The sequence below is a fragment of the Marmota flaviventris genome, chromosome 1 (assembly GCF_047511675.1).
Source record: "Marmota flaviventris isolate mMarFla1 chromosome 1, mMarFla1.hap1, whole genome shotgun sequence".
NCBI classification, from domain to species: Eukaryota; Metazoa; Chordata; class Mammalia; order Rodentia; family Sciuridae; genus Marmota; species Marmota flaviventris.
Genome location: NC_092498.1, coordinates 207,844,665 through 207,859,713, shown reverse-complemented (window position 1 = coordinate 207,859,713; position 15,049 = coordinate 207,844,665). Strand labels below are relative to the sequence as shown.

At 51.5% G+C, this 15,049-nt stretch overlaps 1 protein-coding gene and 1 non-coding gene across 6 annotated transcripts in view; one reads left to right on the top strand and one right to left on the bottom strand.

The window, feature by feature from the left end:
- Positions 1-1,330: 1,330 nt before the first annotated feature.
- Positions 1,331-1,436, top strand: LOC114090418 (U6 spliceosomal RNA). The gene has a single exon (XR_003582342.2). It is a non-coding gene; the product is annotated as a U6 spliceosomal RNA (small nuclear RNA).
- A 1,368-nt stretch (positions 1,437-2,804) lies between these two features.
- Brd4 (bromodomain containing 4) overlaps positions 2,805-15,049 on the bottom strand; it is an 83,017-nt gene continuing 70,772 nt past the window's right edge. For 4 of the 5 annotated variants that reach the window (XM_027932138.2, XM_027932137.2, XM_071601752.1 and 1 more), the window contains 8 exons: positions 10,278-10,330; positions 9,758-10,139; positions 8,604-9,194; positions 5,673-6,047; positions 5,408-5,538; positions 5,079-5,284; positions 4,743-4,995; positions 2,805-4,422 (listed from right to left, as the gene is read on the bottom strand). In XM_027932138.2, the coding sequence (XP_027787939.2) occupies positions 4,354-4,422; positions 4,743-4,995; positions 5,079-5,284; positions 5,408-5,538; positions 5,673-6,047; positions 8,604-9,194; positions 9,758-10,139; positions 10,278-10,330 (2,060 nt within the window). In that variant the 3' untranslated portion in view covers positions 2,805-4,353. The remainder of the gene's footprint in view (positions 4,423-4,742; positions 4,996-5,078; positions 5,285-5,407; positions 5,539-5,672; positions 6,048-8,603; positions 9,195-9,757; positions 10,140-10,277; positions 10,331-15,049) is intronic. The other variant, XM_034635300.2, reaches the window with a different exon arrangement.

Below are 15,049 nucleotides of genomic sequence, written 5' to 3'. Positions count from 1 at the left end.
CGAGTCCTGAGGCCTCTGCCCCGTCCAGTTCTCCTGTTGGTCCAGCGGACCCACCAGCCCGCCCCTACACGGCTGTGATTGGACAGTGGCGGCCATTGATGTCCAAGCGACAGGTCCTGGACTGAGACCGGGATCTGGGCTCCGCCGGTAGAGAACAATGAAGAGGAAACCTCGACTCCTACAGGATAAAACCATCTTGGAAGCTGGAGGAGGGCCGGGGCGATTGGGGTCTTGGCGGCAAGAGGAAGCTGCGCCAGGCATGATGGAACCCTGGGTCATAGAGCCAAGTCCCTACCAGGAACCACCTTCTTCCCCACCTTTTGCAACCCTCCCCCGAGATTTCAGGGACGAACACTCATTTAACTCTTATATTATTATGACGCTCTTGCATTACGGATCCATGAACCTCAAGTTTCAGGAGGAAGACGTTTGCCTGAAGTCATACAAACAGCAATCCAGAAAGATTTACTGAGGAAAGCATTAATCTGTGGTTCCAATCTCACAGCCATTGGAAAGCTTTCAGATTCTGATGGTTACTTATAATGTGTTTCTGTGGCTATTTATTTTCCGATTTGAAGCGTTATCCACTTACTTACATTACCACCAGTGGATACCCGTTTCCATTTTTACTTTCTTGGTTTCATCTAACTTAAAACTCTATCTTCACCGCCCACCTCTTTCCAGTCACTTATTTTTGTGGTGCTGGGGATTGAACCCAGGGCCTGGTGGATATGAGGCAAGCACTCTACCAACTGAGCTAAATCCCAGCACCATCTTTCCAGTTATTTATAGCGTCTCAGAAAGGAATGACACCACTGATTACACATTGCCTATATTTTTTGATTTTGGTGGTACTGGGCATAGAACCCAGGGGCACTTTACCACTAAGCTACATCTGCAGCCGTTTTTACTATGAGACAGGATCTTGATAAGTTGTTGAAATTCGTCTAGAACTTGTTATCCTCCTGCCTCAGCCTCGCAAATAGCTGAAATTACAGGCTTGTGCCCAGCCATTGCACCAACTTTTGTTCTCTCTAGACTTCAACACCTACCTTTCTTGATTAGCCTGTATCATTACTTTTTTTTTTTTTTTAAGGTCCTGGGGATTGAACCCAGAGCCTTGTGCAACTGCCCCATAACTGGTTTTTTATTTTTCATCAAATCAGACCTCTGACAACTTTATGGTCCCAGAATCTTTTCTGAGCTCTCGAATCTGGCTGTATGGCTGGCTGCTCTAAGTGTCTGGGAACATCTCTTCTTTAACAAACCCTGACCCTGGCACCCACTTTACCCTTCCTCCCAACTCTGCCCTCAAAAAGACAGCAGTAGTGTGCTCACTTCCACAGCACTTATACTAAAAGTGGAATGATTACAGAAAATTAGCATGGCCCCTGCACAAGGATGACTCACAAATTCCCCAAGCACTCCATAGTAAAAAAATAAATAAATAAAAAATAAAATAAAAAGACAGCAGTAGTCATAGAAGGGTAATTTTATATTCAGTACAAATGTTTATTTTTGCAATGAGAACTGCACAAAAAAAAAGAACCTTTAGTATATAAGTGAAAAGTCTACGAATTCCCTTCTACAAATGTCTAAAGTGTTTTAATACAAGTCTCAGATTCACTGACATGATTATTGGCCAAGCGATCCGTGCATACAGTACAATGGGGCTTGTACACACCTCTTAACTTGTATAGGACTAAGATTTCTAGTACTGTGGGAGGGATTTGGAAATGGCCAGAAAAATTAAATAAATCCCAGTTCTAATTACAACCCAGTTAGAGAAACATCAGAGGGGTGTGGAGAAGGCCATGGCAGTTAAAAATCTTTAGCAGGAAGGTGCAGACAAAACTATCCAACTCAACCACTGACTCAGCCTGGGAAGTTTCTGAACAAAACAAATAACAAAAATGAAGAACGTGAGATGAGATGGAAGAAACCCCCAAAAACCAAAATATGTCAAATTTGAACTGGCACAGTTCAAACAGGCACAGGTATATGAAGTGCCTGGGGTGGGCAGGGACACTGAGGAAGTGGGGGGCCACTGACTGGATGCCTTAACTACACCCTCCCTAGGAGGTTTGGCAGATCCTAAACAAGACAAGGAAGGATCTTCATGGTTGAAAAAGGGGAATGTGGGTTAATAAACAGTGCTAGAAATGTTTCAGTTTGTCTCCGCATACAAATAAATTATATGCTTGAACCTTACAACCTTGGGGCTGTTCTTGGTGCCACCCATGCCTTGTGGCTGGGGTATGTGCGTACAGTAAGCCCACTGGCAGGGAGGCCACTTGTGGGCTTTCTGGAGTGGAAATGTGTGCGTTCATGTGTGTGTGTGTGTGAGAGAGAGAACAAGGATCCTATTTTGGGGGAATGTACACTTACCTAAGAGTATCTGGTTAACCCTGAGCTTAAATGAAAGGAGGAGTTAGGTAGAGGCAAGCAAGGTGGGATAAGTGGCCCAAATCCTTTGGTAAGTGGGGGACAAGGTGGAGGACAGCAAATAGGAAAAGTACGGTCTGGAGTTTGGCCAGAGTTCTGTTGGGGCATGTCACCCACCTAGGCCAAGGTCCACAGGAAGGATGATGGTTTATCTGGGCTCCCTGTCACACCTTCAGTTTGGGGTGGCTGCTGTGAGCCTAAGTGGCTCCTGCCCAGGAAAAGCAGGAACAGGCTACAGGAAAGGGGTTATGTTGTCATTGATGGTAGTTCTTGTGGCCTAGGTCCTGAGAGAATAGAGGAACCTGGGCCTAGCCTAGGCAACAGTTGGTTCACAAAGAAATGTCAGGGAGACACCAGCATTAAAAAAGAGAGATGTGTTTATTCCATGATCAGTACAGACCAAATGCATATTCACCGTATGAAAGTCAAACCAGTCAGTGACTCCAGAGTTTGGCCAACACTGAGGCACCAGCATCGTGGTGTAGTGGGTTCTCATGGCACTCATAACCTCGCCAAGGGCTCCAATTATTAAAAAAAAAAAAAAAAAAAAAAAAATTATGGGAGGGAGCAGCCAACTGGTTGGGACTGGGTACTGGGCAGGGAAAGCCTCTGCCTCAGTCTGTGCCCCTTCACCCCCTAGTTCCTGGAGCCCACCTAATCCTCAGTCCCTTCCTTTCTTGGTTAAAAAAAAACAAAACAAAACAAAAAACCCCCAAAACAAAACACAGACTTGACATTAAAAACAAAGAAAGAAAAGCCAACAAATGGCAGGAAGAAGGGGATCGCAGCTTTCTGGTTTATAATTAAAAATAGACTAATAGAGTTTGAAACCGAGTAAAATATAGGCAGGTTTTTTTTTTGTTGTTTTTTTTTTTGCTTTTTTTTTGTGGATTTTTTTGAGTTTTGTTTTTTTACACTGGTTTGGTGGAGTCACCAACAAACTTCAAACAAAGATATGTCAACTATGTTCACTATACAGTACAGCCACGGTCACACACTACCCACAGTGCGGTGGGAGCCGCCGCTCAATGAGACGATCACACCATTTCGGAGATAAGCAGTGCCATTGTGTCTGGAGAAGAGAGAATTAAAAATAAAATAGAATTCAACAACAAAAATATATATATATAGAAAAAAAAACAAAAACAAAAACAAAAACAAAACAGAAACACAGGTGGGAAGGAACTGACTTTGGTTGGTGGCCTCACTCCCCGGACAAGGCCCGCCCACACTCATGGGACGGTCACCTCGATCAGAATTGCCATGGACACACACACACCTCCACGGCACTATTCCCTTTTGCACAAGCGAACACTTATAGAGAGCGGCTCTCAATTAAAGGCTTGTGGGGGGAGGGGAGGGAGGGGTCTGTTCAAGGCAAAGTCAGTGCCAGCAAGGGGATGTGGGCCACTGCCCTCGTCCGCTGCAGCCCACTTGGACCTGTCCTGGCCTCTTAGGAGCAAGCGGCGATGGCTAGGGTGTGGGGAAAGACTCCCATCAGGCAGGACGTCACAAACGTCATGTTCTCAGGGACAGAAAATCAGTCTCGGTGGCGGCAGCGACAATGTCCTGTGTATACTGTGTAGACATTTGGCGGAGAGAAGGGCTTCTGCCCCACACACGGGGACACAGGCCTTGAGTCCGGCCGGCACTTGCTCTTGCTCGTATTGAGGCGTGCTCTGAGCTGACGTCCTGTGAGAGGGGTGGTGGGACGTCCCTCCGGCTGGCTGTAAGGCAGATGGGCTCTGCAATCTTCAGCTGCCCTTCAGGCCTGCCCTGGGCATAGCATGCAGTAGGGCCAGGCCTGGAGACAACCCGGCCCCTGCTACCGCCTCCACTGTCGTCCCTAACACTATGGAGAGTCAATGTTTTGCCAGAAAATCAAAGTCAGAAGTCACCTAGGCGCTCTCAGAAAAGATTTTCTTCAAATATTGACAATAGATCACTTTGAAAATTCATGTCAATCGTAGCTGCCATCTGGAGAGAAAGAGGAAGGAGGGTGGGAATGAGTTCAGGTGCCCTCCTTCTACTGTAGCTCTAAGACTTTCTCTATACCCACCACCATGTTGTCTGGGTTCGGCCCCTCACACCTTCCCCGGGATTCTTCCCTCAGTGCCCATTCTCAAAGCACTTGGGCCATTTATGTCCCAGTTGAGCCACCTCTGAGACCAGAGGTTAGCCTGGAGTGCACTGGCAGGCCTGGGCTCACTATCTGCCCCTCCCACTCCTAGGCCTCCTTTGCCAGTTCCTGCAGGTAGACTTCTGCCCAAGAGTCCCCACTATGGTCCCAAACTCACGGCCTCCCGGCGCCTTCGCTCCTGCTCCCGCTTCCTGGCCAATTCCCTCTGCTGGTCCAGCATGGACTGGGGCTGGGAGCTTTGGGCTTGGGGGGTGGCGGCGGCGGCAGCCACAGCGGCAGCCTGCTGCTGCTGCTGCTGCTGCTGCTGCTGCTGTTCCTGCCGCTGCTGCTGCTGCTGCTGCTCCTGGCGCCGTCGTGCCTCCTCATGGGCTCGCCGTGCCTGCTCCAGTGCATCTTCGTCCTCTCGGCTCCTGGGCAGAGCAGGGCCCTGGGTCAGCCTGGGGCCTTGGTGTGGCCCTGAGAGCCCCGATGCCCTGCCCGGACCACAGCCCACCTCATGCGCTCCTGCCGCAGTCGCTCTTTCTCCTTCTCTGCATGCTCAGCCTGTGCCTTCAGGGCCTTCTCACGCTCTTCCTTCTCCCGAGCAGCACGGCGAAACTGTTCGAAACTATCACTTGATGACTTGGCTGTAGAGGATGGGGTAGTTGGATGCTTCTGTACCAGGCTTGCCCAGGAGCCCATGTTCTTGATTTTCAGGTCCTGCAGGGCAGAGAAATGAAGAAGAGTGAGAAGCCTACTATGCTTGAGTAGGGAGCTCATGCCCTCTAAGGTGCCTCCCTGGTGTGGAGGACCTCAGGGCAACCATAGGCCTATTATTTCTACCTTTTTGGGTGCCACTGGCGTCTTAGGCTCCTGTTTCTGTTTGTCCTTGTCAGGGGCCCCTGGAGGGGCTGCATTCTGTTCAGGGGGCCGGATCACAGGTCTCCCAACATCCACAGGCTTCAACTCAGGTCCTGGAACACAAACAGCCTGTGGGCCAGGGCCCATCTTATCCCGGTGGGGCACGATCCATGGCCCCACAGTAAGCTCATGTCTGGCACAGGGCTGAGACCCTGAGCTCCAGCTGTGGGGCAAGGAGGGCACTCACGCTGGGGCAGGTGGACTGGGGCCTTGATGCTCTCTGGGTGTTTTGGGGGCTCCGGCCGCAGAGACGGACTGAAGGGCTCACTGCGGATGATGGGTGAGTGGATTTTCTCCTCTTTCACGACCACAAGGGGCTGGGGCTGGACCACTGAGGCCTTATGCAAATCCTGAAAGAGCAGAGGCACAATGGTTGGTGAGGCAGGCAGACACCCCTGGCTGTGGTCCATGCCTGCCCCTGAGGGCTGTGACCCAGATTGGCCCTTTACCTGCTTCTTAGGCTGGACATTTTGCTGGGGTGGAGACTGGTGGGTCAGGCTCTGGAACTGTGGCATCTGGGGGGAATGTATCATAAGCGGGGAGGGGGCTTCACGGAGGTGACCTAGGAGAGGGCACAAGGAGTATGTCAGGGGGTTAGTGTAGAGGCCACCAGCCCTGGGCCTTGAGTAAACTATAACGGGAAGGGAAAGCCTGGAAGTAGAACCAGCATGAGGCCTGGTCAGGCTTGAAAGAGTAAAGATCCTCTACTGGGCCTGCCTGGTAAGGATTTGATTCCCCCCCCTCCAAAGGGCTGAGAGCTCCCTATCTCTCAGGATATGGGGCCCTTTCAGCCACGTCCCTGGGCTGAGTGCTCAAAGGGCTTTATGGAGTCCCATGACACCAGTACTAGTATATTCATCTTTCTGCATACCAGACGCAGGAAGCTTTGAAAACCACACCTCCTGATATATGGGGTTCTCAGGTGGGGTCCAGGGACTAGTAGTTTTTGAAAGTAGTTTTAGTTCTGAAGTGTGGCTTGGGCTAAACACAAGGGATGTCAACCCAAAAGGATGAACCTGGCTAACCTCCCTGCTTTTCCTCTGAGCAACCTGGCCCACATGGGTGGTTGCTGAGTATCTGGGGCTTAGACCCTGGGGGTGAGGGTGGGGATCTTCAGGATCCTTCCTAAAGTCCTATACCCTAACTCAGCTTATCTGCAAAACAGGCAAGACAGGGACAGGACTCCACCTGAACACAGCAGGTAGAACAGATCCGGGGGCTTCAAGCTAGCCCACTATGTGGCTAGGAGAGACCCAAAGAGTTGCAGGTCAAGAGGAATTTTGGACAGCCCTACTGCTGGCCACTGGGAAATGGACCATGGAGTACTTCAGTTTTCTCAGCTGTACAGTAAGGAAACTGAAACCCAGGTCATAGTGAGCCAGCCCCTCAGGTCTGGGCAAGGAGCCAAGTCCCACCCAATCCAATGCAACCCAGACACCCTTCTGCCCAAATCCTTGCCTGAAAGAGGTCTTGCCACCTGATACAGTTTGGCTAGTTACAGCTCAGGACAAGCCACACTGTCCACAAAAGTAAGCGCTGCCTTTCCAATGTGCTCTGAGTTCAACTTCATGTTTCTCACCGAGCAATCTAATTTGGTCCTATATGTTGACCTCCTCCAGGTCCTGCTTCAAAGCCACTGTCTATCAGCAAAGGTACTCCTGGGTCCTCCAAGGGCCCCCCAATTGAAGGTCCCTATCTTGGTAAGCCTGGAGTAGACCATAATGCCCCAGGTGTGTCATACCCTCATGTTACTCTATAAAGGTAGGTCTCACACCTCCCTCCAAAAAACACTAATAAAAGTTGCTTGGAGCCTACACTGTGGCAATGTTTGCCCTGTTCTTAAAGCCTCATAACCCTGTGGGGTTGGTTTTACTGGTCTTGACACTACTTCCCATTGTAGTGGGTAGACCCCTTTGGATGCTACCATCTTCTTCTGCTGGTTCCAGTGATCCACAGGCTACATGAATACGACAGGCTCCCATCTAGGGCTAGACCCTTGGGCCAATGCTGTAAGGAACCATCCTCCTGCTGGTGGCTGTAGAGGGATGGCACTGAAAAGCTGACCAGGTGCCCAGGGATGCCGGCTGAGCCTCTGTGGAACTCTCGACAACTTAGTTTTTGGCTCAAAGACCCCAGCTGGGTTCTAACCCTCACCACTCCTTATGCCCCTTCCTAGGCTGTAGGAGTTTGAGTGGGGGGTTGGGATTCAAAGACTTGGCCTGACGTCCTAGGCTATTGGCCTAAGCTGCCTGAAATGCCAGTTCTTCTGTCATCTGTTGATCACCTTCCTCCTACAGGGAAGCTTGGCCTGCTCTGGGCTGAGAACAGCCACAGCTGCACAGTGATGAAGCCCTACACTAGTTTTTCCCAGGGAGGACAGACAGCTGCTCTCAGATTAGGACACGGGCAATCCATTTGGCACCTGGAAGCTTTTGCTGGGTTTAGGAGCAGCCACAGCCCTGCTCTGCTGCTCAATTTGTGGGCTGCATCTGGAGAGCCCCCAAGGCAGACTGTACAACCTACGCTGTCAGTCCAGGATCATTGCCCTGATCCTTAATGTTACCATATCACAAGATATAAGCTGGGACATGGCCAGAATATTCTGATTACCAGGTGGACCTCACAGTGCTGAGAGCAGAGCCCCCCTGTTCCAAAACAGCACTCACAGCCCAGACCTGCTCCTGGCTCTGCCTGAATCTCATTTCCATCTTGTTTACTAATTCAACTACTGCTTGTACCATAGTCACCTCCTCCAGGAAGCCTATTCTGAACTCCAAAGGTGGATTAGGTGCCTCCCTGGGGCTCCTGGATTCCCCACCTTGCAGGAGTTAAGGGTGCACTGCCATGTTCTTGACTGTGTGTTCTAAGAGAAGGAAGAAAGGAAGCCTTACTTTGAGCAATCTCAGTTTGCAAGCGAGACAGACATCTAATAAAGACACTGTAGGAAGCACCAATGCTCCCTGGGTACAGCCCCTCTCTTCAACTGCCCCAAGCATTTGATGCCCAGTTCTGAGCTCATTATAGTCTGGAACATAAGCTAACTCTTTTTTTTCTCCCCCAAGAATAAAACTCAGGCCCAATACTGGCCTCCCCAGAGCCCAAGGGCAGGGGCACTTACCAGTTGAGTAGGGGTCCGACTTGTGGTGCCGGGGTGAAGGGTGATGCTGGATAACTTGTTGAGGTTTGGCGGGCTGGGCTGGGGGTGGCTGCTGGCCTGGGGGTGGGTGGGGTGGCTGCTGGCCTGGGGGTGGTGGAGGTTGCTGGATGTGGGCGGAGAACTGCATGGGTTGCAAGTGCACTGGTCGTGGTGGGGGCTGGTGCTGCTGCTGGGGTGGCGGCTGGGGCTGGGGTGGTGGTGGTGGTGGTGGCTGCTGCTGCTGGAGCTGCTGTTGCACAGAGGGATGGGGTGGGGGGGGCAGGGGTGGAGGGGGCTGTGATTGCACCTTCACGGAAGGGAGTAGCGGCGTTGGGGGCTGCACCTTCTGCAGTTGCTGCAGATACAGCTGCATCTGCATGGAGGTGAGGGGTGGGGCAGATGGCTCTTCATCCTCCAGCAACACTTGGGGTGGCTGGGGCATAGGGGGCTGTGGGAGCAGGGGTGGCTGAGTCAGGGCAGGTGACACGGCAGGGGGCCGGGTGGGCTTGGGGGGGAGGGCAGCAGCTCGGTTGCTGGGCCGCGATGGCTGCTGGGGCAGTGCATTGTGCAAAGCTGGAAGAACACAACATTGTGGCAGTGAGGTCAAAGAGCCCTGTGACCAAGGCTAGCCTTTCTGCTCTACGCTGACCCCACCTGAACTCTAGTGACCTCCTTTTGGCCTCTTATCCACTAACACTCTCCCCACCCTCTATAGCTGTGCTGTCCCCGCCAACCCTTCCACTGGCTGTTTTCACACAGCTTCCTTAGGACTCAGTACAGGCCTTGGTCACATACTCACAGACCTTCACCAGTTTATCAGGATGGTGGTGGTCCTGTCCTACATCACCCACTACATGCTCTCCAGGCTCCACAGGACTAACTTTTATCAGGATGTGTTCCTACATCCCCCAAATGTGAACTGCAGAGGGATCCCATCATTTTTCACCTAACACAATGCCTGGTCCCACAAAAATGAATCCGTATCTTCTGTATTAAAATGCTAATTCCATGCCATTTTTATTTAAAGATTGTCCCAAGAAGCTGCTGACCTCAGCAGCTGAAGCTAAGAAGTTGTCTGAAGTACCCAGTTATGGCAGGGTAGAACCCAGGTGGAAGGGGGCAGTGCCACCGCTCACCTGGAGGAGAGACCACGGCGTGCTGGTTGAGATGGGGCGGAGTGCTGTGCTCAGGTGGTTGGGGCAGGTGAGGGGGCAGCTCAGGCTGCGGCAGATGCAGGATGGGCTGTGTGAAGTGGCCGATGGGGTCGAAGACACTGCCTGGGAGCTGCGGCTCCAGAACTGGCACCTGGGCTGCGATGAAGGGTGGGGGTGACGACTTCATCACGGGGGCTGCCTGCTGTGGCATGGAGGGTGTGGGTGGTGGTGGTGGGGGTGGTTGCTGCTGCTGCTGCTGCTGCTGTGGAGGCGGTGGTGGTGGGGGCTGCTGGGGAGGAGGGGGTGGCTGCTGGGGCACAGGAGCCGGGGCCGGCTGCATCTGCTGATGGTGGTGGTGATGGTGCTGCGCAGACAGAAAGATATAGAGGCTGATATCAGGCAGGCACAACAGGCCCAGTCAGCCCCAAGGTGCCCCTGGGGCCAAAAACTGAGTGGCCTGCCAGCTCTCACCTAAGGGAGAGGACGACCCTGAGCCACATACCTTCTTCTGGTCCCTCCCGGGATGCCCCTTCTTTTTTGACTTCGGAGCCATCTCTGCAGAGAGAAAAAAAGGTGGTAAGGCTCTGGGGGAGGTCATAAGCTGGCTTTGAATGCAGAAGAGGAAAAAAAGGGTGCAGGGCTTAGAGGGTATCTAGGTTGATCCAGAATGGTCATTATGGGAAAGGGAATGATGGGTGTCACCTATCCATCCACTTTTCCTAGTGGGGGCTATGCCTGAAAAAAGCTTCTCCTGCCAAGCTTGACCACCAGTGCCATTAAAGGATGATCTGCTGGCCACAATGGAAATTGAGCTAAAGAGTTCTTGCCCAAGGCCTCCCCCTATCCGTATGTCATTTTCGTTGTCCATGTGCTCTGGACCCCAACTGGCTGTTTTGGGATAACCTATGATGTTGAAAATGATCCAATTCATTGAACAGCTGAAAAAAATGAGCTGAGAAGTTAAGGAGACTTGTTCAGGCTTACACAGCTAAAGTGTAGCAATCTGGGGCCTCTAATTGCATTGCCTTCTGAGACCCTCACCTTCCCATTGTCCCAGGGGAAGCAATGGCTGGGGTTGAGAGACCAGTGCTGTCATAGCCTGGTCGCAGAGCCACAGGATGAGTGAGGAAAGTACCATCAGTGGGAAGGTAGAGAGGGTCCCCCCAGTGAGCACCTTTGGAGAGGAAAGGAAGCAAATTAGCCTCCACAGAAGGAACAGGTACAAACAGGGCAGATGCCCACTGTCATGGCTATCAAAGGAGGAGGACACCAGCCTGCTTCCTCTTCCCTCAGGGGAGAAGTCCATTCTCTGGGGGCAGAGCCAACATGTTCCAGAGAAGACAGCATGTACCCTAACTTCTCCGGGGCCATTGGCTTGGTATTGACATCGTGTAGACATTTTTGGGGTGTGCCTGCCTCCTTGACACATCCTTTATGGCCTGTGCACTCACCTCTGCTCCTTTCCCAGAGGTTCATGCTAAAGAATATTTACCAGCTGGATGCCTCCTCAACAGATGGTGTACCAGTTCCAGAGAAGGAAACCACCCCAGCCTGTGCTCCAGGCTGGCAAGTAATATAGGTAGAATCTTTCAGATTCTTGTCATGGAGGCAAGAATCTCATACCTTGTACCTTTGCCTGGCTTCCCCTGAACTCCTTGCCAGGATGCCAAACCTTACTGCTGGTTTCAGAGGATGTATGCTTTGTCTAAATCGAGGCTACCTCTCTGCTCAGAGTTGTTTCTCGAGGGCTGTGCTAAGCTTTTGAGATGCATGACCTTGAGGTGCAGTGTGCCACCAAAGGGATGAGAAAAAACCTCATGCCTTATAAAAGCTCACCACTCCATGGCGAAAGACAAGACATGGACACACACCTCAGCAGCTATAGACACACGTCCTCATACAAATGGTGAAGGCAGCAAGTGAGGATATCTAGGACATGGGAACCAAAGATGAGGTTCCAAACCCAAACACCAGGATACAGGGCTCAGGACTCTAGGTTGGAGTAAAAATCTAGAGGGGTGTTGTGTTCTTGTAGATGAGATATACAAAAGAGGGCAGTTTAGGTAAGCCTGCAGGGTCAAGGCAACATCTGTTTGCTGTGAGGCTGGAGGAACACTAGCTGGAAAGGCTAGATGCCTCTGGACCATAGGTGAGGTGAGGTTTGCAGAGCTCTGATGTCTTACGAGGCACAGGCCACTGAACCAAGGAATAGGAGGAGCAGTCCTGGACCTCTCCAGGATAAGCTCGTCTAGCACCTGTTCCAGTGCAAGGTGGTGGTGGGCCAGAGTAGCTATTCAAATGCTGGGCACACTTCTGAGGAAACTTGGCACAGAAAAGGGAAGTTAGGGAAAGAAGCGAGGTCACCATGTGAAGTCTGACCTAGAGAAGCCTCAGAAATATGTCCAGACACGGTCCAGTGGTGGAAAGGGGGTGAGTGGGGCCATGGTGGCACGTTGTCTAGTATCCTTGAACAAAGCATTCCTTTTTCCCTTACAGAAAGGAGGGGTAGTTGAGCAGAGGTCCACCCGATCAGGCATGGGACCAAGTATAGCGGGCTCCTGGGGATTCTAAGGAGTGTCTTGGCTGCCTCGGAAAGCTCACAGGGAGTGTGTTCCAGGTTTGTCTCCTGAGAGAAGGTGGAAGGCTGGACCCAGATGAGACTAAAGGAGCCAGTGGTGGGGCCAAGGAGAGATGGAGTGTGTTTTGGGACAGCCCTATTTGGCTCCCATAGCCTGGGCCTTGTGTTGGAGTTACCAGTAAGATGACAAGACATGAAGTGCACAGCTTCACAACACACCAGCCCCAGACACCCCCACACAAAACTCTCTGGAAAGGGTTACATGGAGATGGCCTCAAGTACTGTGTGATCTTTATTCCATGACAATCTTCAACTCAACACAATTTCATCTTTACATAGGATATTAATTGTACAAAGGAATAAAACGTTTTGTAAAATCTGATTAAAACACTGATTTCTCCCATCCCACCCACCACCCAGCCCCACTTCAGCCAAGGAGACAAAAAGGAGGGTGCAGGGCAGTGTGGGGTTGGGTAGAGAAGAGGAGCCCTCGCTAGCTCCCCAAAAGGACCCCAGCTAGCCCTTGGCTGAATCCTTCTATTGCCTGGGAACAGGAAGCTGCCGACAAGGAAGAGTGTGTGGGTACTGTCCTCTCTGCTGTTCCCCAGGCACTCAGCACAGGTGACAGCTTAAGTCTATAGAGCTCTCAAGCTCAATGGGCTCTGGATATGCTCTGCCAGATGGAAGCCCCATAGGCAAGAAAGATGGGATGGAGAAGGACCAAGGAGGACCCAGCAGGAGAACTGGACTGTAGCTACAACCTGCATACACCTTGTCGGGGTGAGAAAAGGGGTGGCATGTGGCTGAGACACTGTGGGAATCCAGGCTGCCATTTGGTCCAAGATAGCAGAATCTTCCCAGAAAGATAATGCCAGCAGCTTCCCAAGTGTCCTGTGGGAATCTCTGGGCACAAAGCGCCCCATCCCAGCCAAGCCAAGTTCACTGGGAACACATAAGGCGCAGGCCAAAGGGCAGCTCAAAATAGTCTGTTTGGCAAATGGAGCTGACTGGAAGCCGGATGCCTGGAAAGGACTGGGAGTGGCTTAGGAACTCAGAAGTATCACTGCAGGGCCCTGGGAAATTTGGGGGAAGCTACGGCTAGACCCTGTGGCCACAGCAGGTCTGGAGCAGTGAGCAGCACAAGGACACAAGGAGCTTGGGAGGGCTGCCAGACTTCTCCAGGCAGGCACCCACAACCTGACAATAAATGGCACCTCCTCAATGTGCTTCCAGCTCCAGAAGGCAGACTCCAAGGTTCCAGGAGATGGCAGACCTCTAGGAAGTACACGTAAACTACACACTTTTTAAAAAGAAGGGGAAAAAGAGCCCTCTAGAATGCAGACAGAGTTTCTTAGGGAACGTTTCATGTTAGGCAGTATTTTTTGCTGAGATGCTGGTCTCATGACCAAAAAAGGGCTGATATTTAATGTTAGAGCAAAAAAAGCTATCTGGTGCCCCTGGAAGGGCTTGGATGATGTGGCCACCCTCAAGTGCCCCAGCCCCAGTGCCTGTCATCATCATTCTAGGGGACTGGTAATGCCCCTCAAAAGATGGGCAGCAGGTGGCCCACAAGGGGCTGTGGTTGATGGCCGGAGTGACCCTCACCAGAAGCTCTGGAAATTACTTTCCTCTTGAGGAAAGAGGCCAAAGAAGTTGAGAAAATGCCCACCAGGCAACATAAACTTCTAGAAATAGAAATAATGGGGATGGAAGGAGGATTTCAGGAGGCTTGAGTCAGCTGTGGCTGGTGATAGCCTCCTAATCAAGCCAACCAGGATGGCCCCACTGAGTCTTCCAGGGCCCAGATGGACTTGTCTCTGAAGCCCCCACTCCTTGTATGGGGAAGCTGGGGAGGTCAGAGTATTCTTTCTTATGCTAAATGAAATCTTTCCTGGGCCAAAGTCACTTGAAGGCCTGAGAGGGAAGCACTTAGGGTCTGGAGTCTCAGAAAAAGAGGGAATGAAGAAAGAAAATATACTGTGATCAGGCTTTGCACATGGAGGAGCACCACATGTACACGTATATGGGGGGATTGTCATCACCCTCCAGGAGATGCTACCCACCCAAAGGACCCCAGATGATCAGGGAGGCTGGGCATGATAGCCAGGCAGTCTTTGCACAGGGAGGCCTGGGCAGCCGGCCAGGCAGGCAGCCTTCCCAAAGGCGGGATTAGGCGTGTGCTGCTGGACATGACTAATCCACCCCAGGGGACAGGCCCAGGGCTCTGAGGAATTCCATAACTTGATGGAGTCCTGTCCCTTTCACAGAAGAAAATGGACTTAAGCTATAGCTTGCTGGGAAGGAATCTGGAACTGAAGACCGTTTTATTAAGAGTCCGTGTCCAATGATTAGGCAGGACCTACATAGAGGAAGAGAGAAATCAGTGTGAGAGAAATGGTGTGGAATGTACCATCAAGTCACAAGAACAGAAGAACTGCAGACTGAGCCAGTCTTCTGTGCCCCAGTGGCTGACAGGGCACGAGAGAATGGTGCTGGAGACTAGGAACCCTGCCTAAGGCAGGAACAGACCCCACCTTTCCTTTAGAAGGGCCATGGATCCAGCATGTTCAGACCTCTCCAAAATTGCCCTGAGCTTATTCACACTTCTAGACAGAACACCTGTTTCCACTAACAAGTTCCATGTGTCCCAACTGCCTGCCTGCTACATCTCCTTCACCATTACTAAGTTGTTCCCT